This window comes from Mesoplodon mirus (genome assembly GCF_964341445.2).
Source record: "Mesoplodon mirus genome assembly, chromosome: 7".
Taxonomy (NCBI): Eukaryota; Metazoa; Chordata; class Mammalia; order Artiodactyla; family Ziphiidae; genus Mesoplodon; species Mesoplodon mirus.
In genome coordinates, this window is record NC_138983.1 from 136,216,505 (window position 1) to 136,239,795 (window position 23,291).

Below are 23,291 nucleotides of genomic sequence, written 5' to 3' on the forward strand. Positions count from 1 at the left end.
CTCATACGTGACCGGGGCCATGAGCACGCCCTCCTCCCACAGTGCGCTCCCTCTTTCCCCTTTGTTTGTTTCTCCAGTTTCCTGGGTGACCCCTTCTAAGCGAATATGCAGGGTAGTGAGAATTTGTAAGGGTGGCAGGTAATGAGAGAAGGCTGATGACAGTGAAGCGTGTTTCTGGAGCCAGAGTGAGTCAGGGGCGCATTTTTCCCAAGTGAGCTCACCTCGTTGGCTAATGCGGTGGCAGAGCTGTGAACTTGAACCTTCCCGTTCACTAATGCACCTGATGGCCTCAGGTGAACCGGCCGGGAAGGCACAGGGGGAGCCTGGGGAGAACCTGTCTGGGGGTGGGGGAGACCTGGGAGACCTGTGGGATGGCCCCCTGGGCTCTTGGTGCTTTAATGAACAGCTACTTGGGAAGCAAGGCTTCGTTAGTGGGGAGAGTAAGGGCTGCTGGCACTGCGAATTTACGAGCTTCAGTCTGTTCATCACTTTCAATAAAACTGTCACCTTCCAGTAGCCCTTTTACTGGGACAAGCAGATTTGTGTGAATGCTGACTGAAGCCAGGAGCTGAAGTTCCTGGAAGGAACACAGTTTTTATTATCGGAGATTGAAATTGGGCTCTCTGCTCACAGCAGGGGGGCTGGGCCGCTGCACCTGGAACCTTCACTCCTGTACCCACTGGTCTCCCTGATGGTGAGATGTTGCTCGTTACTCCTCAGCTTAGAGAAAGTTGCAGCTGAGGACTCGCACCCGAGATTCCCCACAGCCCAGGCTGGCGGCTGTGCAGGCTGCTGTGAGATGGTGGACGTTACATCCACAGCTCAACCCTCAGATACCCCGGGGCCTCCCGAAGTGGTGGTCCCTGCTCAAGCTGTGTCAGGGGTGCTGCGTGACAAGTCCACGCTGCTCCAGGGACCAGGGTTGGGACCTTGGAGGGGGGGGCAGCTCGTGTGGGCTCCTTCCAGCCAGAGGTGGGCCTTCCAGTGGGTGCTCAGGTGGACCTGGGGTTGTCTTCAGTAAACACAGGTCAGCACTTCCAACAGTCTCAGGGACTGAGGTGGACAGCCTCAGCCTGGTTCCCTTTCCCGTTTCATATGCTCCACTCGGGTTGTCTGCGGCTCCTTGGGGTGCAGCGTCCCCGAAGGCCTGAGCGAGAGCCTCCCTCCGACAGACCTATCTTGTACGAAAGGCCGATGAGTGGAGGGAGCCCCTGTACAGGGGGAGGCACACAGACGTCAGCAGGCGTGAACCCTACCTCCACTTCTTTCTCTAGGACCACCTAGCAGGGGTCAGCATAGTTTTTCCGTGCAGGGCCAGAGAGTAGGTACTTTAGGCTTTGTGGGCCATGCGGTCCGTGTCACAACGGCTCAGCTCTGAGGCTGTAGCAGGGAAGCAGCCACGGACAACATGTAAATGACTGAATGTGTCTGCGTTCCAGTGTAACGTTATTTACAAAAAACAGGTGGTGGACAGGACTCGCCGTGGTCGCTGAGAGCTTCTAGCCTCTCTGAGCCTCAGATCTCTCACCTGTAAGACGGGAATAATCATACCTACTTCACAGCAGGAAGGAATAGACATGAAAAGAACAAACGAAAGGAATAAAGACGCAGATGTAGAGAATGGACTTGAAGACGCGGGGAGGGGGAAGGGTAAGCTGGGACAAAGTGACACAGTGGCATGGACATATATACACTACCAAACGTAAAATAGATCGCCAGTGGGAAGCAGCCGCATAGCACAGGGAGATCAGCTCGGTGCTTTGTGACCACCTAGAGGGGTGGGATAGGGAGGGTGGGAGGGAGGGAGACGCAAGAGGGAGGAGATATGGGAACATATGTATATGTATAACTGATTCACTTTGTTATAAAGCAGAAACTAACACACCATTGTAAAGCAATTATACTCCATAAAGATGTAAAAAAAAAAAAATAAACGAGATGGTACATGTCAGGGGCTCTGCACACAGCCTGGGACGTGGTGGTGCTCTGGAAACAGGTGCCGTGTTGTTAGAATTAGCTCCAACTGCATGCTTCCCCGGGAACGGCTTTGACATTCAGGGCTTTGCAGGAGGCTACGGAGAGATGCAGGACCACGCTCAGCCGTGAAATGGGGAGCAGAAGGCGCTACGGGTGTAATGTTTATTTTGGAAGCTGGCATCATAACAGTTGAGGGCGGCGATGGTGGATGAGTCAATCCATCGAGAGAGATTTGTGAGCCCTTGTTCTGGATTCAGAGTGCGGTCGGCACTTTCGCGACTGTAAAAGCAGCAGTTGAGTTAGGAAGTCAACTCTTGCAGTTCAGTTAGGGAGGCAGAAATAATCATGTGAAGCAATCAGAGGCCAGCGAGAACTCAGAGCCACCTGGGTGATGGGGAACCTGGGTAGAGGAGGCAGCCTGCTTGGTGGGAGGGCCAGCAGCAGGCTCACCGCCGGGAGGCGGGGCTTGAGCCGGGTCTGAGCGATGAGCGGGATTCTGATAAGGAAAGTACGGCTTTACCTTTTCTCCCCAGTTTGGATTGTGGAGCAGGGCCTTCCTTTTGTACGGGATCAGAGTAAAGAGCCTATCGGGTCAGGAAGAGGACTTTGCAGTGAAGGCTCAGAAATTCTTTTCAATTCCAATGTAGACAGACAGTCCTTGGGCTTGGGCATCTGTTTCTTAGCTTCCCAGAGTTTCCTCCATAGGATTCTTGGAAGGAAAGCAAAGCTCTTTGGGGAGGAATTGGTTTAATGGGGAGGTCCACGCGTTGGCAGCAGTGCCTAGAGGTAGCCAACAGGACCCCACCTTTGCTGCCTTTCCCCTCTTCTTCATCCTTCCTGTCTCTCGTGCCTTGTAGGTTGGACTTGGCCCAGTCTCTGGGACTTACTCAACTGCAGGTGAAGACTTGGTACCAGAACCGCAGGATGAAATGGAAGAAAATGGTAAGAAAGAGAGTGGGTCTTACCATGGGCCCATCATGACACGAAAAATTCTTCTTACAGGTCTGGTAAGAAAGCAGGAAGGGCCATTTGGTGGTCTGAGCTCCAGAGGTTGGAAGGCCTTTTAAGATGCTGGCTAGGAGGGAGGCTGTTTGAATTAATAGGATAAGCCATTCTTTCTGACCTGGATTTCCTGACCAGAAGGGTATTCTTTTTCACAGTTTCATTAGAAATAAAATAAAAAGAAAGCCCCCAAGCTTCTCAGTTGCGGGTTTTAACCCCACCTGCTAGACTTTTCAAAGAACTTCCTTCCCCCTCCCACCAATAGCTAAGAATAGAAGCCAGTCCTCTTTGTTTAGAGGATATACAGGGCACATCTGCTCTTGTAGCTGTGTGTCCCCCTAATGCAGTGATTCTCAGCTCTAGTGGGCGGGGTCAGAGTAACCTGGGTGGCAGGTACAAATGCAGAACTCGAGGACCCTCCCAGGATTCTGCTTCCCTGTCCTGTTCCCAGGACAGGGGGTGTTAACCAGCACCCAGGTTCCTCTGATACACATGGTATAGTGACTCTGGTTTCCCTAATACTGCTCTTGTGCTTAGCTGATGAGCTGTTCCATGTTTGGTTTTTAAATGAACTTATTAGTATAAACATCTCTACATTTTGAGGAACTCTATTTCATAATGGTTTACCACCCCTCCTTTTTTGAAAATGCACAGTTAAATCCAAAGTAGTTGGGTTTCACTTCCAGTTTTGTAAACCCCAAGGGTCAAGGTCAAAACCCAGAGAAAAGAGGAGGGTTGGGATGAGGGTGGGAAGAAGCCTTGCTCCGATCCTTCAGAGACCATATGCACCGTGGCCTCTGACCCAGGCCTCTGCACATCCTCACTGGATCCCACTGGCCCCCTCTCCTCTCAGGAGCTCAGGCCTGCCTGCATGACGTTCTAATTTGCTAAGCCATCTGCTCACAAGCCGTGTTTCCTGGTGTCTCAAGGGCTGGAATATGAATTTTTTTCACAATTACCAAATAACTAAGGTCTCCCTACCACCTAGTTTTCAGAAAAAAGAAAAAAAGTTAATCAGTATTTTTTGATAATAGGTAATAGATTTTGAGTTTTCTCAATTTTGTTTCTGTCCAATATTTTTTTTCTGAAAACTTTAGTTCTTGCTATTGCCTGCTAACAAAGAGAAAGACCTACCCCCGAGGTGGAAGGATTTTCATATGGAGGCGGCCTGGCCCATGAATGCTCTCCCAGTGAGGTGGCAATGCCAGACACATGTACAGACACACATATATTGCATGCACCAACAGATACGTATTCAGTGTCTCTTGTGAACCACGCCTCGTCCTAGGCACTATAGGAGGTCATAGAACAAAATAGAGCCCTGTCTTTATGGAATTTATGATCCAGTTGAAGAAGCAAGGTCCAGGAAGCAGCAAAGGAGCACATTGTAATTAAGTGCTGGTTGTTTATTTATAGATTTAGAACCCCATAAGAGTCCAGTGGAGAGGTATTGGGACAGGTTGCAGGGAGAAGGTGAAATTGAAGGATAAATAAGTTTCAATTAAATATATTGTTGCTCCCCAACTTCTAGAATGCTAAGACACCCATGAAACCTTTTGGGGGACTGATCTCTAAGGGAACCAGATTTGGGAGCTGGAAACACTGGGCCGTGTTCCCAGGCCTGCCCCTCCCTGGCTGGTTTTGGGCAAGTCTCTTCACTGCTTTCTGTGCAAGTTCCACCACCCACCTCCTTCCCTGTCCATCATTATCATCGAAATCAACGTCTCCTGAGTGGCAGAGGCATTGTTTAAGTTGGTTATCAGCGATCTTTTCATGCGTCAGACAGTGAACAAACTGACAGCCTGCCATCTGTGCCAGCGTCGCCCAGTGCCCGTGGGGGACACGTGTGCCTCTGCCTCTGACGTCACCTGTTTTCCACCAGCCACCGCGCTGCTGGCGCAGCCATGGGCCGGGTGTCGATGGTTATCAATGTCGTATGAAGCAAAATGGAAGAAACTTCGCACATTTAACCTCAGAGAGCATTCCACAGCCCAACCGGATTCAGGCCCCTCTGGGAAACAAGACTCCATTTCATTTCATCTCATGAGCACTTACTTTCACCAGGCAATGGAGATGCGACCATAAGACACCAACCCATCCATTAAAAAGTAAAATTCAAAGAAGGTACTCAGTCACGTGGGGGAGACAGACCTGTAAGCTGCTCATTATTCAGTGTGATCAGGGCGACAGTGGAAGCATTGACAAGGTTCAGAGTCAGTAAAGAAGGGAGGGCTTCCCAGAAGAGGTGCCATCTAAATGGGGTTTAGCGGATGAATAGACACATGCCAGGTGAAAGTGGGAAGGGTGTCACAGGAGTACATGGGGCGCAGGAAGGACCTCAGAACGGCTGGAGTGAAGATGAGTGCGAAGTGGCTTGGGTGTGGGTCACATCCTTACTCCTCCAGGACAGCAGGGCATTGTTGGGATCCTGATTGCTTCATAGTTTCTCCTGGTAAAACTCTTTCAAGGCTGTCTCTGCAGGGACCCGGGAAGAAAAGGATAATTGAGTAAGAAAGATGTCTCAAGGCAAGAAACCTCATCGGAACTGGAAAAAGATTAGCACTTGCTTCTCAGAGTTATTTGCACTCTGCCAAGGACAGCGCTGCCAGAACCAAGATAGCATCTCTGACTAGTTTTTACCAGTCAACGTGTGACCTGTAGCAGGTTAGGAAAATGTGATCTTGCACATTCGGTGGGATGCTCACCCTCCATCCTGTTTCTGCTTGGCTTTGGTTTCAGTAGGGTCCACGGGGCTCTGCAGCGGACCGGCAGTACTTCATCATTCAGTGGTATTTTTCAGCTCCAAAGTACAGTTCTGTTCTGTGAGAGGGTCCAGATGGGCGGCACCTTCCTTTCCTAGTCACGGAACCGGGTGGGCCACATACCACGTGCATCGTCATCTTTCTCACCGAAAGTCTCCAGCTAGCCAACAGTTCCGGGAAGCTGCTACCAGTTGCTACCCATGTCATCGTGGGCAGGTGACTTAACCTCTGCGTGCCTGTCTCTTCATCATTAAATGCCTAACGTCCACCTTATAGGGATGCAGATGAGGTAACTGAGCCAATCCCTGTAGGACTCGGAACAGTGCCTACCCCACAGGATACAGCCAAGAAATGTTAGCTGTTATTGCTGTTGTTCTTATTTTTTTAGAATTATTGACCTATCCACAGAATTCATGTCTCCAGAAAATGTAAACTTTTGGAGGCCAGGAGAGATAACCCAAAAATGAATTCTGTAGGCTGCCGGGACTCTGGTTAAGACAGTCCTGGGCGTTTGTGCGTCCTCATTCCCCGCCCGCCAGCCTTTCCCTGTCAGCGCCTTAGCATTCAGGCTTGAATTGAGTGGAACATCCCATCTACAGGCAGAAAATCTGCTAAACAGTGTGCTGGGGAGAGATCCCTACTGGAGACTGTGAACTTCTCAGCTTTGGGGAAATATTGTCAGTTACATGGCTCTTACCGTTCCATAGAGCTGCAGATAAAGATAGAGAAAAAGGGGCAAAAAAAAGCACTGGGTTAATAAGTCCATGGCCTGGGATCTGCTGGGAGATTGGCTAAGTGCAGATAAATATTTGAGTCAGAAATATCAGCTGCAGGGACTTCCCTGGTGGCCCAGTGACAAAGAATCCGCCTTACAATGCAGGGCACATGGGTTTGATCCCTGGTCAGGGAACTAAGATCCCACATGCCGCAGGGCAACTAAGCCCTCGCACCACAACTACTGAGCTCGTGCGCCTCAGCTCGAGTCCGCTTGCTGCAAACTACAGAGCCCATGTGCCCTGGAGCCTGTGCACCACAACTAGAGAAGAGAAAACCTGCACGCCATGACTAGAGAGAAGCCCGCGCACCACAATGAACTATCCCGCATGCCTCAACGAAGATGCCAAGTGCTGCAACTAAGACCCAGTGCAGCCAAAAAGCAAATAATAATAAGAAGAAATATCAGCTTCACATCATACGTATTCCTTACACATTACATACATGCAATGAAATACTGATAAGTGTGTTAGGTTCAAGGGACGTCCGTGGCGGTCCAGTGGTTAGGACTCCGCGCGTCCACTGCAGGGGGCATGGGTTCAATCCCTGGTCAGGGAACTAAGATCCCACATGTCGTGTGGCACAGCCAAAAATTTTTTTTAAAAAAGTGTTAGATTCAAATGATCAGGGTTTTGTGTTCATATCCCAGCTCTGCCTTAGGTTGCTTTTCCACCATGACAAACCACTCTGTCTGCTCAATTTCCTGCCTGAAAAATGGGAGAGGTGGAAGGTTCCTCTCTGACATCCAGGCTCTCCAATCAACGTGCCTGTCCCCCAGCCACCTGTGCCCATCCGGAAGGACAGAGAGGCCTGGTCCTGACATCCTCAGCAGGAGGACATGGAAGAATCTAGTTTTAGAGTTTGAAGGTGGCTGCCAGCGGGCCTGGCTAATAAAAGTAGATGGTGTGCTAGGTGTTTTTCCCAGGGGTGTGTGACCTCACCAGCAAGGGGTTGCCTGGCCTCTCTGGACCAAGGGGACTAAATGGGCTCTGGGGATGCCTGGGGAGGAGGGGTCCTGGGAGAAGGGCCGCAGGGTGCACGTGAGTGTGTAGCTGCTGGTGTGGGGTGGTTGTGAGATCACTGTGTGTCGCAGGTATGCTTGGAGGCAGGGGCCAGAGGTCAAGTGTGGAAAGCAGCCAAGAGGGTAGTTATCTCCTACTTATTGCTTGTGCTGGAATGTTCTATTCCATTTAGAAAATGGTCTGATGGTTTTGATTTTTTTTCCTGCTGTAGGAAAACAGCCAGGTGGGGTCTAGCCAAGCTGTTAAGTGGTGCTCTCTAATTGCTGGGCTGGACTTTCTTTTTTTTTTTTTTTTTTTTGCGGTACTACGTGGGCCTCTCACTGTGGTGGCCTCTCCCACTGCGGAGCACAGGCTCCGGACGTGCAGGCTCAGCGGCCATGGCTCACAGGCCTAGCCGCTCCGTGGCATGTGGGATCTTCCTGGACCGGGGCACGAACCCGTGTCCCCTGCAACGGCAGGCGGACTCTCAACCACTGTGCCACCAGGGAAGCCCTGGGCTGGACTTTCTTTTGCCAATTAGGCAGCTTCCTTAGACCTGCCCTTTTATAACTTGATTACTACACGGAGCAACTCAGTTGTGTATAACCTCCTTCATACCCAGTGGGGCTGCTTTCAACATGTCAACTTCATCTCGGCACATCTGGGCGCTTTCAACAGCCTGTGCTCAGACTGAAATCAAAATCAGATACTGACTTACATGAAAAGGAATGTAGGGACGTCTTCTGCCCAGAGATTGATTCTGTCAGCATCTATAGCTTGTTAGAGGTCCCCTTCACATCTCTGTGTTAGCTGTTTGGGTTGAAAGTACAGTGGCTGAGCAGATGCCCAGCTAAAAGGAGGCTTTTATTGAGAACTTACGATTTTCCTCACACCATATACAAAAGTTAACTCAAAATGAATCATAAACCTAAGTGTAAACAATAAACTATAAAACTCTTAGAAGAAAATGTTTACTCTTTGAGTAAATGTTTATGACCTTGGGTTAGGCAAAACCTTCTTAGACATGACGCCAAAAGCACAGGCAACAATAACAACCACAAACTTGTACTTCATCAAAATTAAAAATTTTTGTGCTGTACAGGACATCATCAAGAAGGTGGAAAAGGAACACAAAACGGGAGAACGTCTTTGCCAATCTTCTATCTGATAAGGGACTTACATCCAAAGCATATAGAGAACACATAACTCAGTAATAAAAAAAGACAACCACATTTTTAAATGGGCAAAGGATTTGAATAGATATGTCTCCAAGGAGGATATACAACTGGCCCATAAGCACATGAAAGAAATGCTCACCTTCATTAGTTGTCGGTGATGTACAAATTTAAAACGCAGTACGTCACACCCACTAGGATGGCTAGAATCAAAAAGACATAACAACAAGTGTTGGCGAGGATGAGGAGAACTGGAACCCTCATATACTGCTGATTGGAATGGAACAGGGGGCAGCTGCTTTGGAAAACAGCCTGGAAATTCCTCCAAAGGTTAAACACGGAGTTACCATTTGACCCAGCAATTCCACTTCTGGTCATATACTCAAAAGAAGTGAAAGCAGGGACGGAAACAGGTATCTGTACACGCGCGTTCACAGCAGCATTACTCACAGTATTCAAAAGGTAGAAGGAATCCAAGTGGCCATCAACTGATGAATGGATAAGCAGATTGTGGTATATCCATACAATGGATATTATTTGGCCAAAAAAAGGAATGAAATACTGACACATGCCACAACATGGATGAACCTTGGAAACATAAGTCAAAGAAGCCAGTCACACAGGACGACACGTTGTATGTTTCCCTTCATATGAAATGTCCAGGACAGGCAAATCTGTAAAAACAGAAAGCAGATTCATGGTTGCCTAGGGTTGGGGGGCAGGGGAGAAATAGGGAGTGGCTGCTAATGGGTATGGGCTTTCTTTCTGGAGGTGATGAAAATGTTCTAAAATTGGATTCTGATGAGAGCTGCACAATTCTGTGACTATACAAAAAATCACTAAGTTGTGCACTATAAATGAATAAAATGTGTGGTATGTGAATTACATCTCAATAAAGCTTTTTAAAAAAAAGAGTTTATGGTTTATCAAGTTACTACATTCATTCTTACAACTCAGCACCCAGAGTTCTTCTGCTGCTCTTAGAGGAAAGAGATATAGTCAGTAAATATTTAACAACTGCATAGAAAGTTAGTTGGAAGTTGGATGCTTGGAGCACAAAGCAAGGAATAGATGCAGGATTTACCTTCAAAGAGCTTCTGTTCAAATGAGGAAGCTAAGATTACAAAAGGTGTGTAAGTAGCGAAAATATATCCCAGTCCTGATTATCTGTGCTAATCCAGGTCCTCCTGAAGCCCTTCTCACGAGCTGCCCAGGTCAATAGCTACACCAGCCAGAGTTCAGAGCCAGTGGAAGAAGGAGTGCCAGTTATAACCCAAAGTAATAAAAATATTTTTAAAATTATCCCTGCCTACCTCATGGAACTCTTATGTAAGTCACGAATTGGGATAATAAATGTGCAAGTCATTTGCAATCAGTAAAGGCCATTGGGTTCTCATTATTTTGCTTACTTCATATCTTTCTTCAATTCTATGGAAAGGCCTGTTGAGAAAGGTTAGTTCATTCGATGACAGTCATTGAACGCCTGCCGTGTGCAGGGACTGGGTGGGAGGGACAGGCAAGTAAACATGCAGTGACAGGCGTATCTGAAAAGTGCTCTGATAGGGTGCTCATAGGGCATTTAACTTAGATTTGGGAGGTCTGGTCAGGCTCCCGGGACACGCACTCAGTGGAGTCACCCAGGCAAGGAGGGTGGGAGGCAGATTCTGGAACACTCAGGAACACTTCTGGCCCTTACCCTACATTACCTGTTGGTTCCCCTCACCATCGCCCTGTGCAGGAAAGTATGCTTATCCCCATTTTACAGATTAGGAGACTGAGGCTCAGAGTCTTAAAAGGACTCTCCCAGAGAGAAAGTGGATAAGGAGCACAGTTAGAATTTAATCTAGTTATTCCACTTTCAAAGCTAGAACACTCTCTTCTGTGCGCTGCCTCTTTGAACACTACAAAACCATGTTTCATGACGTCTTTTTTTTCTGATTTCAGAAATACTTATACATGATCATTGTTGAAAAAGTAGAAAGTACAGAAAAAAACAGAATGAAAAAATTTTAAATTATCCATGATCCTGAGACTACAAACAGGGTGGTGTGTAGTTGTCTAGCCACCAAATTAAATTATGCTGGTTTAGAACCCGTTTTTCACAAAAATTTATTAATAATATTTCCCATGTTGTTATACATTGTCCTATATAATGACTGTAATGGTTTTCAAGTGTTCTCTCTTTGCCATATACTATAATTATGTATTCAATCATATGGTGGAAGCCTTAGAGTATGGTTTTTTGTTGTTAGAACCGATTTTTGCTATTATAACCATTTTTTTGAACGTTTTTGCACCTCAATCATTGTCCCAATCTTTGATGACTTCCTTAGGCTAAATTGTTAGAAATGGAACTTCTGTGTCAAAGGGTATGAACATTTTCAGACTTTTGATTTGCAGTCTCAGATTGTCTTTTGAAAAAGCTGTACCAATTACACTTTTATACTAGCATATGCGTGTTTATTTTCCTGTTTGCTACAAATATTGTCTTTTCCTTATAACTTGTCAACTTGTTATCACATTCATATTTTAACTTTCATTTCCTTCCTCGTCGTTGAAGTTGGATTTTTTCATGTGCTTATGATCATTGTATTTAATACCAATAGAAGTGATATTGACTAAAAGTGCATTGAGTCTTTCATGAATGAAGCTGTCTTTGTAGACTGCAGGTGACCCGTGGAGAATACTTTTTGCCATAACTTGCAACTTCACTGATGGGAAGGAATGGTTTAGAGGCCTTGGGAGTGGGAAAGTGGAGGGAAGGAGTTATTTCTTACCTTTGATGACTGTTTTTCTCCCATGTAGGTTCTTAAAGGTGGACAGGAAGCGCCCACAAAACCCAAAGGTCGTCCCAAGAAGAACTCCATCCCCACATCAGAAGAGATTGAAGCTGAAGAGAAGTTGAACAGCCAGGCCCAGAGCAAGGAGCACTGGGAGCCCTCCCAGGGCCAGGAGGGGCTCTGTGACACGCAGGAACCAAAAGTGCACGGTGTCCCCGTAGAGGTGGCTGAGCCCCTAGGCCAGCCCCAGGAGTTGCCAGTAGCTTCTTTGGAACCCCCGCCATCAAGCTAAAATAAAACTCTTGGTGGGAGCGGGAAGGGGGAGACTGGGAAGAAGGGAAAGAGGGAATGCAGGGAGACCAGGGAGAGGAAAGCTTCCGGTAGCCGGTAACTTGCGGGGAGAAGACCACCGCCGGCTCCCTCCCTCCCTCCTGCCCACAGGTCTAACCTCGAGACTTTGAGGAAGGTTTGCTGGCTTCGGCCTGCTCTTCCTGAAAGGCTGCTTTAGCCACAGATGCCCTTGACTAAGGGACACAGTGCCTTGGAACTGCCGACCCCAGCTGGGGTGATGCTGTGGGGCTGTCCGGGTCCAAGCCCCCCGGTGTGGTAGAGGATGCTCCAGCCAGCCTCTGGACAGCCAGCCATCAAAGCAGAGTGGGATGGAGGAGTGGGCAGCATGCCCAGGTTCCTTGCTGACTCAGCACTTATTTCTGTAGTTTTAAAAGAGAATTTAATGTTTTGGGTTGGTTTTTTTTGGCGGGGGGATTGGTGAGGGTGGGCAAATAAGAGTTGGGGGAAGGGAGTTCTGAGTTAATAGAATAAAGTTTGTTTGAAGACACGTGTGCCTTTGTATCCATTGGAAGGTGGTCAGGTGACCCAAGAACTGATACACTTTGTTTTTCTTGCTTCATTAAGTTTCCATCCCTGAAGCTGCAATGCAGATATGTTAAGATAACTTTTATTTTTTAATTAAAAATAAATCTTTCAAAAAAGGATTGGGTGTATTCTTTCTTCTGGGGAGTATATTTAGCCCTTCTTTTTTTCTTAATCTATTTTTTAATTGAAGTATAGTTGATTTACAGTGTTGTGTTAATTTCTGCTGTATAGCAAAGTAACTCAGTTATACATATGTATACATTCTTTTTCATATTCTTTTCCATTATGGTTTATCACAGGATATTGAATCAGATGAATGGATAAAGAAGATGTGGTACCTATATACAATGGAGTACTACTTAGCCCTTCTTGAATATGTCCTATGGAAAGAGAGACCCAGAGATGGCCTGGCTCCCTGGGCTTTAATTTCCCCAGAAGGAACCTGTAAGATTAGGCCAGGCCCACTGGTGTCCAAGTGCAGAGCAAATGGAAACAGCACGAGAGAAACGGGAGCAGGGCCTCTGCCCCCCTCACCTCCCACCATCTCCTGCCCAGGGGGCTCTGCTGTAGCCACTTTACATGGTGAGCTTCCAGCTTTAAAAAAGTGTTTTACTTTTTCAAAGAGACAATAAATTCATAGGTTTCAAAAGTCAAGCTATATGAAAAGAAGTCTTGCTTCCCTCCTGCCCTCTCCACCCAATGCCCCCATCCCCTACAGGGAACCATTTTTTCTGGTTCTTGTGTATTTTTCTATAGTAAGTAGCCATTTGAATGATGGGCTCTACAACTTTTAACAAAACTGAGAACTACTTGGCTAGATGTGCTCTGTGGTTTTAAACTTAAAATCATGTCCTACTTTTAATAAGACCAGGAAAGAAGTGGGTTCCAGGCTTCCGAAAGAGAGAACTCCGACTCTGCTTCTTGCCCAACTATCCTGCAGACGGGCCTGAGGCCTGATCTCACGGGGGCTGTCTGTGTCACCGTTCCCCTGACATGTTCACGTGTGATGTCCTACAGGGCAGAGTGCCCCTTTTATGGACCCCCAATTATTAAATAATCAATAATTGATATTAATAATTATTAATTTATTCAATAATTTATTATTATTTATAATTAATTATTATTTATTGATTATTAATAATTAATTATTAACTCGGTAACTCCCGATTGTGGGCTGGGGAAATATAAACTGACTTTAAAATTATTAATAATTAATATTTAATTAATTATTGATAATTAATTATTAACTCAGTAACTCCCGATTGTGGGCTGGGGAAATATAAACTGACTTTAATAATTGCCTCAACTAGGAAGTAAAGCCTGTCACTAGTTCTGTAAAACAAATCATATACTTCTTTTTAAAAAGTTAAACAGGAATGATCTGCTTGTTTTTAGTAATCTGGTTTCCTGCTTCCCTCCATTTACATGGACAGTGACTTCAATTTCTTTTCTTTTTGACATGTTTTTATATCTTTTATTACTGCTAAAAATTTCAAGTACTGTGGTGACTATTCAGGGTGGCTTTTGTTTAAAATTTAAATACCAAAAACTCATAAGCCTGAGAGCTTATAACATACAACTCCTTTGGACAGGAATGGATTCAAGCCTAGTGACTACAATTTCGACTTTGCTAAGGCAGCACCTTCCTTCCCCTGGCTGTTGAGATTAACAAAGAGAAAGCAGTCTCTTTCTTACTCTCTGAATACACCAAGGAGGTAAGGGTCTGGCGTCCGAGAACCAGTCTGTGTAGCCCGCTCCTGCAGTCGGCAGGGCTTCTTGCTCCGTGCGTGCAGAAAGCTCCCTCACCTGTGGCCCACCCCACACATGGCTTTATGATCTGCCCACCAGGTGGTGTCACCGTGGCCAAAGCAAGCAGGTGAGTCTGTGCCAGCTTATTCTCCCGCCTGAGGAACTGTTCCGTCCTGCTCTCCCACCCCAGAAAGGCCGTCATTTGGACGCCGTTTTCTTAGGCTGGTTTTTGCTCTCTGGGTCTGGACTCTCACACTGCCCTTCTCTTAGGTGTCTGACGGTGACTGCCATTGCACAGGTAGAGATGTACATACACACACTCGGTTTTCCCCAGCCTGGTTCTGGGCCCTGTTTCTGACTTCCAGCCCTGAGTTCCTAGCCTGTCATCTTTGGTATTGTTTCTTGGCCCTAAGGGTTCAAGGGATGAGTGGGGAGTTGAAGAGCCTGGATTATCTTTCCTCCTGTTTTGGAAGCCCGGAGCCCAAGGTCACCTCCGCTGACGAGCCCTGGGCTTATCCTCCAGCCCCAGCTCGGCAGAGCGCAGCCCCGTGGATCAAAGATGGGTCTGAGCGAGGCCTTTCCGGCGCAGGTGGGCACTGATGTGGGGCCACACCCTGCTCCTTCTCCACACCCATCCTTCCCTTTTCCCTCCAGTTCCCGAGCCCTGTGACCGGCACCCAGAAACCAGCTCCACAGTTTCCTACGGGGGACCATTTCCTCTCTTTTTCACCTTCTTTCTCGGAGGCCTCTGGACGTCTGTTCCCCTACAGTCATACCTTTGAGGACCGTGCTGAACAAAAGCATTCTCTCCCTTCTCCGGCATCCAGGATGGTGACCCCTGAAGGTTCAGGGTCTTATTTTAGAGTCCGGTCACCTGCTGCCTTTTGTTTTCCAGAGGAAGGGAGAGGGCCGAGGCAAACTGACCCCCGAGGGAAGCTGACCACGCGGCATCCCGGCCTCCCTGTGAGGATGCGGCAGGCTCTTACAAGCGCTTTTAAGCTGATGTTGCCCCTAAGGCTGCAAAATGGGCTGCTGCTTCCATTTTTACAGGAAGCCCCATTCATCAGAGTGAGGCTCAGCGTCTAACCCTGGGTCATGTAGCTGGTCGGGGGCCATGCTGAAAACCAAGCCAGGGGTCCTGAGTCCCTGCAGAGGGTTTTCTTGGTTAGCGTGCCCTCTCTCCCCCGCTGGAAACTGCCTGTGCCTTTTCAGGGGGTGGAAAAATGTCCACAGCAACAGACTCCCTGCACTTAGCTTCGTCCTAAAGCAGGGGTTTGGAGGAGGCCTCCCTGCCTCTGCTCCACCGCCTGGGTTCCTGGGGGCAGGTCCCAGCCTCCCAGAGTGCCCAGGGGTGCTTGCCAAGCACTGCGCTCCTGTTCTGGGCCACGGCGCCCCCCTGATTGGCCTCCACGCCCCTTCTCCACAGTCTACAAAGGTCTGCTGAGACAACACTCACCCAGCTTGACTCAGACGATCGCCCCCAGTGGGTCTCATGCTGTGAGCTTCTGGCCCTCAAATGGGACCAGACAGATCTATCAGAAACCAACCTTAACTGGGCTGGTTTCAGGTTTGTCTCAGAGACTGGTCGGTTCTAGAACCGTCTTAGAGAGGGGGCCTGGAGACCTCAGTGACCTCCCCTCAGAGTTGTTTACAGATTCCCCTGCCCTTCTCACCACCCTTCAACTTCGTTCCACCCAGTCTTGCCCCATGCCCTGGGCCGCGCCTGGGCTGGAGCTGGACTGCAGGGCACGAAGCTCTTTCCTCAAGAAGCTGTGCTGTGTCAGCCTGGTTGCGTGTTGTTGACTCAGCAGAAAATGAGCTGGGACTTCGCAGGACCGGGTTAAAGACTGTCCCAGTGGCTTCCCCAGCAGCCCTGGTCAGCCTCTAGGCATTTGCCTGATCCATTGGCAATTTTCTGTAGGTGCTGCCTAAACCCTACCCCCATCCTATTTGAAGAGCAGGAAGTACCGGGGTTAGAAAGCTGAAATGTGCTTTGCGCGCGCACACACACACACACACACAGAGCACACCGGCTTCTCAGGATTTCTATGCACTGAATTACCCGTTTGCCTACAGCACCGGGGGCTGCTGCTCTGTGAGGCTGCGCCCCAGCTGCTCTGTGCCCAGGAGACAATGCCCTCTCCCTGCCCGCCCCGCTTCTGCTCCCTTACCCTCCTCAGCATGAGTTTGAAGCCACCTCTCCCTGTCCCTTCAATAACCTCACCTCTAGGCCAGTCTAACCTGTTCGTTCCTCTCTCGCTGCTTCCTCTAAATGCATCGTTTGTCATCATCACTGTGGTCCTGCCATACTTCCAAAGAGCACACGGATTTGTTTTGTTTCCCTGTTAGAATGTAAATTCCTCGAGGCTGTTTTTCAGAGTTTCTTTTTCTGCATGGAGACTCCCAAGGCACTTGGAGGATCTAGATGCTCCTGGTGTCCTGCCGACACCGTTCCTGGCCCAGAGCTTCTGAGTTCTCAGCAGGAGGGGAGTTCCAGCTCTTGGCCATGAAGCAGCCCTCCCGGTCACTGACCCCTGTTAGGGCCTTGCTCGCTGGCTGAAGGGCTAGGGGGGTGCCAGCATTTTTCAGAGACAAGAGAGAAGGCAGAGCAAAACACCTCTGTCGTCTGCAGAAACAGTCCCATCTGCCAAGGGAAGCAGTGTCAGGCCGCTTCCCCAGGGACAGAGGGTGGAGGGGGTGATGGGGAGCCCCAACGTGGTGGCCCACAAGGCCAAGGGTCAGTTCACCCACATCTTGTTAACTCTTTGGGGGAGAAGGTGTTGATGGGGCTCTGAAGAAGATGCCCTCGGAAGATTCCCCTTCAAGGAGATCGCAGACGGGGTTGCAGCCAGCAGCCTGCGAAAAAGACGCATACAGAGGTGTTTGTCTAAAAGGGAATTAACATCCTATTTAGGGAATTCTGTGGTGGTTCAGCGGTTAGGACTCTGCACTTTCACTGCTGAGGGTGCAGGCTCAATCCCTGGTCGGGGAACGAAGATCTCACAAGCCACGCAAATAAAAATAAAGCCATGTGGCCAAAAATAAATGTTTTATACAACATATTTTACTTTTTTTAGATTATTTTTATACAGCAGGTTCTTATTAGTTATCTATTTTATACATATTAGTGTATACATGTCAATTCCAATCTCCCAATTCATCCCACCACCACCCCCGCTTTCCCCCCTTTGTGTCCATACTTTTGTTCTCCACATCTGTGTCTCTATTTCTGCCTTGCAAACTGGTTCATCTGTACCATTTTTCTAGATTCCACATATATGCATTAATATATGATTTGTTTTTCTCTTTCTGACTTATTTCACTCTGTATGAGTCTCTAGGTCCATCCACATCTCTACAAATGACCCCATTTCATTCCTTTTTATGGCTGAGTAATATTCCATTGTATATATGTACCACATCTTCTTTATCCATCCCTCTGTAGATGGGCATTTAGGTTGCTTCCATGACCTGGCTATTGTAAATAGTGCTGCAATGAACACTGGGGTGCATGTGTCTTTTTTTTTTTTTTTTTTTTTTTTTTTTTTTTTTTTGCGGTACGCGGGCCTCTCAGTGTTGTGGCCTCTCCCGTTGTGGAGCACAGGCTCAGCGGCCATGGCTCACGGGCCCAGCCACTCCGCGGCATGTGGGATCTTCCCAGACCGGGGCATGAACCCGCGTCCCCTGCATTGGCAGGCAGACTCTCAACCACTGCACCACCAGGGAAGCCCAGCATGTGTCGTTTTGAATTATGGTTTTCTCTGGGTATATGCCTAGTAGTGGGATTGCTGGGTCATATGGCAGTTCTATTAATTCTATTACATTCCCACCAACAGTGCAAGGGGGTTCCCTTTTCTCCACACCCTCTCCAGCATTTGTTTGTAGATTTTCTGATAATGACCATTCTAATCGGTGTGAGGTGATAACTCATTGTAGTTTTGATTTGCATTTCTCTAATAATTAGTGATGTTGAGCATCTTTTCATGTGCCTCTTAGCCATCTGTATGTCTTCTTTGGAGAAATGTCTATTTAGGTCTTCTGCCCATTTTTTGATTGGGTTGTTTGTTTTTTTTAATATTGAGCTGCACGAGCTGTTTATATATTTTGCAGATTAATCCTTTGTCCGTTGATTCGTTTGCAAATATTTTCCCCCATTCTGAGGGTTGTCTTTTCATCTTGTTTATAGTTTCCTTTGCTGTGCAAAAGCTTTTAAGTTTCATTAGGTCCCATTTGTTTATTTTTGTTTTTATTTCCATTAATCTAGGAGGTAGGTCAACAAAGATCTTGCTGTGATTTATGTCAAAGACTGTTCTTCCTATGTTTTCCTCTAAGAGTTTTATAGTGTCTGGTCTTACCTTTAGGTCTTTAATCCATTTTGAGTTTATTTTTGTGTATGGTGCTAGGGAGTGCTCTAATTTCATTCTTTTACATGTAGCTGTCCAGTTTTCCCAGCACCACTTACTGAAGAGACTGTCTTTTCTCCATTGTATACCCTTGCCTCCTCTGTCATAGATTAGATGACCATAGGTGTGTGGGTTTATCTCTGGGCTTTCTATCCTGTTCCATCGATCTATATTTCTGTTTCTGTGCCAGTACCATATTGTCTTGATTCCTGTAGCTTTGTAGTATAGTCTATGTCAGGGAGTCTGATTCCTCCAGCTCTTTTTTTTCCCCTCAAGATTGCTTTGACTATTCGGGGTCTTTTGTGTCTCCATACAAATTTTAAGATTTCTTCTAGTTCCGTAAAAAATGCCATTGGTAATTTGATAGGGATTGCATTGAATCTGTAGATTGCTTTGGGTAATAGAGTTATTGTCAAAACATTAATTCTTCCAATCCAAGAGCATGGTATATCTCTCCATCTGTTTGTGTCATTTTTGATTTCTTTCATCAGTGTCTTATAGTTTTCTGAGTACAGGTCTTTAACCTCCTTAGGTAGGTTTATTCCTAGGTATTTTATTCTTTTTGTTGCAGTGGTAAATGGGAGTGTTTCCTGGATTTCTCTTTCTGATCTTTCATTGTTACTGTATAGGAATGCAAGAGATTTCTGTGCATTAATTTTGTATCCTGCAACTTTACCAAATTCATTGATTAGCTCTAGTAGTTTTCTGGTGGCATCTTTAGGACTCTCTATGTATAGTATCATGTCATCCACAAACAGTGACAGTTTTACTTCTTCTTTTCCAATTTGTATTCCTTTTATTTCTTTTTCTTCTCTGATTTCCATGGCTAGGACTTCCAAAACTATGTTGAATAATAGTGGCAAGAGTACACATCCTCGTCTTGTTCCTGATCTTAGAGGAAATTCTTTCTGTTTTTCACCATTGAGAATGATGTTTGCCGTGGGTTTGTCATATATGGCCTTTATTATGTTGAGGTAGGTTCCCTCCATGCCCACTTTCTGGAAGAGTTTTTACCAAAAAATGGGTGTTGAATTTTGTCAGAAATTTTTTCTGCATCTATTGAGATGATCATATGGTTTTATTCTTCAATTTGTTAATATGGTGCATCACATTGATTGATTTGCATATATTGAAGAATCCCTGCATCCCTGGGATAAATCCCACTTGATCCTGGTGTATGATCCTTTTAATGTGTTTTTGGATTCCGTTTGCTAGTATTTTGTTGAGGATTTTTGCATCTATATTCATCAGTGGTATTGGTCTGTAATTTTCTTTTTTTGTAGTATCTTTGTCTGGTTTTGGTATCAGGGTGATGGTGGCCTCGTAGAATGAGTTTGGGAGTGTTCCTTCCTCTGCAATCTTTTGGAAGAGTTTGAGAAGGATGGGTGTTAGCTCTTCTCTAAATGCTTGATAGAATTCACCTGTGAAGCCATCTGGTCCTGGACTTTTGTTTGTTGGAAGATTTTTCTTTTCTTTTCTTTTCTTTGCGGTACACGGGCCTCTCACTGTTGTGGCCTCTCCCATTGCGGAGCACAGGCTCCAGACGCGCAGGCTCAGCGGCCATGGCTCACAGGCCCAGCTGCTCCACGGCATGTGGGATCTTCCCAGACCGGGGCATGAACCCATGTCCCCTGCATCGGCAGGCAGACTCTCAACCACTGCACCACCAGGGAAGCCCCGATTTCCTCTTTTATAGCTATGTATTGAGGTGCTCCTATGTTGGGTACATATATATTTATAATTGTTATATCTTCTTCTTGGATTGATCCCTTGATCATTATGTAGTGTCCTTCCTTGTCTCTTGTAACATTCTTTATTTTAAAGTCTATTTTATCTGATATGAGTATTGCTACTCCAGCTTTCTTTTGATTTCCGTTTGCATGGAATATCTTTTTCCATCCACTCACTTTCAGTCTGTATGTGTCCCTAGGTCTGAAGTGGGTCTCTTGTAGACAGCATATATATGGGTCTTGTTTTTGTATCCATTCAGCGAGCCTATGTCTTTTTTTGGAGGATTTAATCCATTCACATTAAGGTAATTATCAGTATGTATGTTCCTATTACCACTTTCTTAATTGTTTTGGGTTTGTTTTTGTAGGTTCTTTTCTTCTCTTGTGTTTCCCACTTAGAGATGTTCCTTTTCATTTGTTGTAGAGCTGGTTTGGTGGTGCTGAATTCTCTTAGCTTTTGCTTGTCTGTAAAGCTTTTGATTTCTCCATCGAATCTGAATGAGATCCTTGCCTGGTAGAGTAATCTTGGTTGTACGTTCTTCCCTTTCATCACTTTAAATATGTCATGCCACCCCTTTCTGGCCTGTAGAGTTTCTGCTGAGAAATCAGCTGTTAATTTTACAGGATTTCCCTCATATGCTATTTGTCTCTTGTTGCTTTTAATAATCTTTCTTTGCCTTTAATTTTTGTCAGTTTGATTACTATGTGTCTTGGCATGTTTCTCCTTGGGTTTATCCTGCCTGGGACTCTATTCACTTCCTGGACATGGGTGGCTAATTCCTTTCCCATGTTAGGGAAGTTTTTGACTATAATCTCTTCAAATATTTTCTCAGGTCCTTTCTCTCTCTCTTGTCCTTCTGGGACCCCAATAATGCAAATGTTGGTGCGTTTAACGTTGTCCCAGAGGTCTCTTAGGCTGTCTTCATTTCTTTTCATTCTTTTTTCTTTATCTGTTCTGTGGCAGTGAATTCCACCATTCTGTCTTCCAGGTCACTTATCCATTCTTCTGCCTCAGTTATTCTGCTATTGATTCCTTCTAGAGTATTTTTCATTTTACTTATTGTATTGTTCATCTCTGTTTGTTTGTTCTTTAATTCTTCTAGGTGTTTGTTCTTTAATTCTTCTAAGTCTTTGTTAAACATTTTTTGCAACTTCTCAAACTTTGCCTCCATTCTTTTTCGAGGTCCTGGATCATCTTCACTATCATTATTCTGAATTCTTTTTCTGGAAGGTTGCTGATCTCCACTTCATTTAGTTGTTTTTCTGGGGTTTTATCTTTTCCTTCATCCGGTACATAGTCCTCTGCCTTTTCATTTTGTTTATCTTTCTGTGAATGTGGTTTTCATCCTACAGGCTGCAGGATTATAGTTCTTCTTGCTTCTGCTGTCTGCCCTCTGGTGGATGAGGCTATCTAAGAGGCTTGTGCAAGCTTCCTGATGGGAGGGACTGGTGGTGGGTACAGCTGGATGTTGCTCTGCTGAGCAGAGCTCAGTAAAACTTTAATCCTCTTGTCTGCTGATGGGTGGGGCTGAGTTCACTCCCTGTTGGTTGTTTGGCCTGAGGCGACCCAGCACTGGAGCCTGCAAGCTCTTTGGTGGGGCTAATGGCTGACTCCGGGAGGGCTCACACCAAGGAGTACTTCCCAGCACCTCTGCTGCCAGTGTCCCTGTCCCCGCAGTGAGTCACAGCCCCCCCTCCCCATCCCTGCAGGAGACCCCCCAACACTAGCAGGTTGATCTGGTTCAGTCTCCTATGAGGTCACTGCTCCTTCCCCTGGGTCCTGATGCTCACACCACTTTGTGTGTGCCCTCCAAGAGGGGAGTCTCTGTTTCCCCCAGACCTGTCAAAGTCCTGCAATCAAATCCCACTAGGCTTCAAAGTCTGATTCTCTCTTTATTCTTCCTCCAATTGCCAGACCCCCAGGCTGGAAAGCCTGACGTGGGGCTCAGAACCTTCACTCCAGTGGATGCACTTCTGTGGTATAACTGTTCTCCAGTTTGTGACTCAACTACCCAGTGGTTATGGGATTTGATTTTATTGTGACTGCGCCCCTCCTACCATCTCATTGTGGCTTCTCCCTTGTCTTTGGATGTGGGGTATCTTGTTTGGTGAGTTCCAGTGTCTTCTTGTCGATAATTGTTCAGCAGTTAGTTGTAACATAAATATTTTATACATAGTAAAAAATAATGTTAAATGTGAAATAAACAACTTAATTAAATTAAATCCTATTTAGACCAAAACCATATTTGTAGCTGGTGGTGGGTGGGTGAGAGGTGGCTTGACCTGGTGCACGAGGTGCTGTGCAGAGATGGCTGAAGGGGGCTGAGTTGGTCCTGGAGGATGGGGCAGGGCGGGGGGCGGGGGGCAAGGGCAGGAGGTGACAGCTGCACCCGGGGCTCAACTCCGAGCATGGAGCCTCCTTCTCAAGCCTCAGGGTGGGCAGCAGCCTGACCCACCCTTTCTACTAGTGGGCAGGGTGTCAGGGGGAGGCTGGGGGAGATGGCAGCCCCTTGAGAGAGGCTCCAGCAGCCAGGTGGAAGCCAGGGGCATCCTCTGCCCTCAGAAAGCCGGGTGCCTGGGCTTCTAGGGCCACCACCAGCGTCAGCAGGTACTTCCTCAGTGTCTCCCCTGTGCCTGCCAAGGGCAGGGGAGGCAGGAGGGGGCCAAGGAATATGTCTCTGCCCTCAAATAAGCTAACATCTTGCCGGAGACACTTATACTTCAGTGAGTTTCAGAGCAACAGCAGGGGTTCCAGGTAGATTTCTGTGGTGTTTGCCCCTGCCCCTACCCTGTGAGCTGGTGTTCTTTCTGGGCAAGGATGGTGATTCATGGAAGCTGCATCCTCACGATGTCCTCACCAGGCTGGGCCACTAAGAGAGGGTTAAGCTGGCCCCTTGTGCACCTGGGAGGGTGATTAGCACTGGAACAACAGGTGTTTCGTAAGTCACCTGAATTATGCCTCTAATCCCAGACTGTCACCCAAATCCTGGGTGGAGGGTGGTTTGGGGCGGCAGAAAGGTCCTGGTAACAACAGCTGTAATCTGGGTGCGGATCCCGAAAAGG

At 46.9% G+C, this 23,291-nt stretch overlaps 1 protein-coding gene across 1 annotated transcript in view; it reads left to right on the forward strand.

Moving 5' to 3' along the window:
* Positions 1 to 12,088, forward strand: part of BARX2 (BARX homeobox 2) — a 69,585-nt gene extending 57,497 nt beyond the window's left edge. The window contains exons 3-4 of the mRNA XM_082626853.1: positions 2,835 to 2,919; positions 11,497 to 12,088. Coding sequence (XP_082482979.1) covers positions 2,835 to 2,919; positions 11,497 to 11,763 — 352 coding nt within the window. The 3' untranslated portion in view covers positions 11,764 to 12,088. The remainder of the gene's footprint in view (positions 1 to 2,834; positions 2,920 to 11,496) is intronic.
* Positions 12,089 to 23,291: the final 11,203 nt, after the last annotated feature.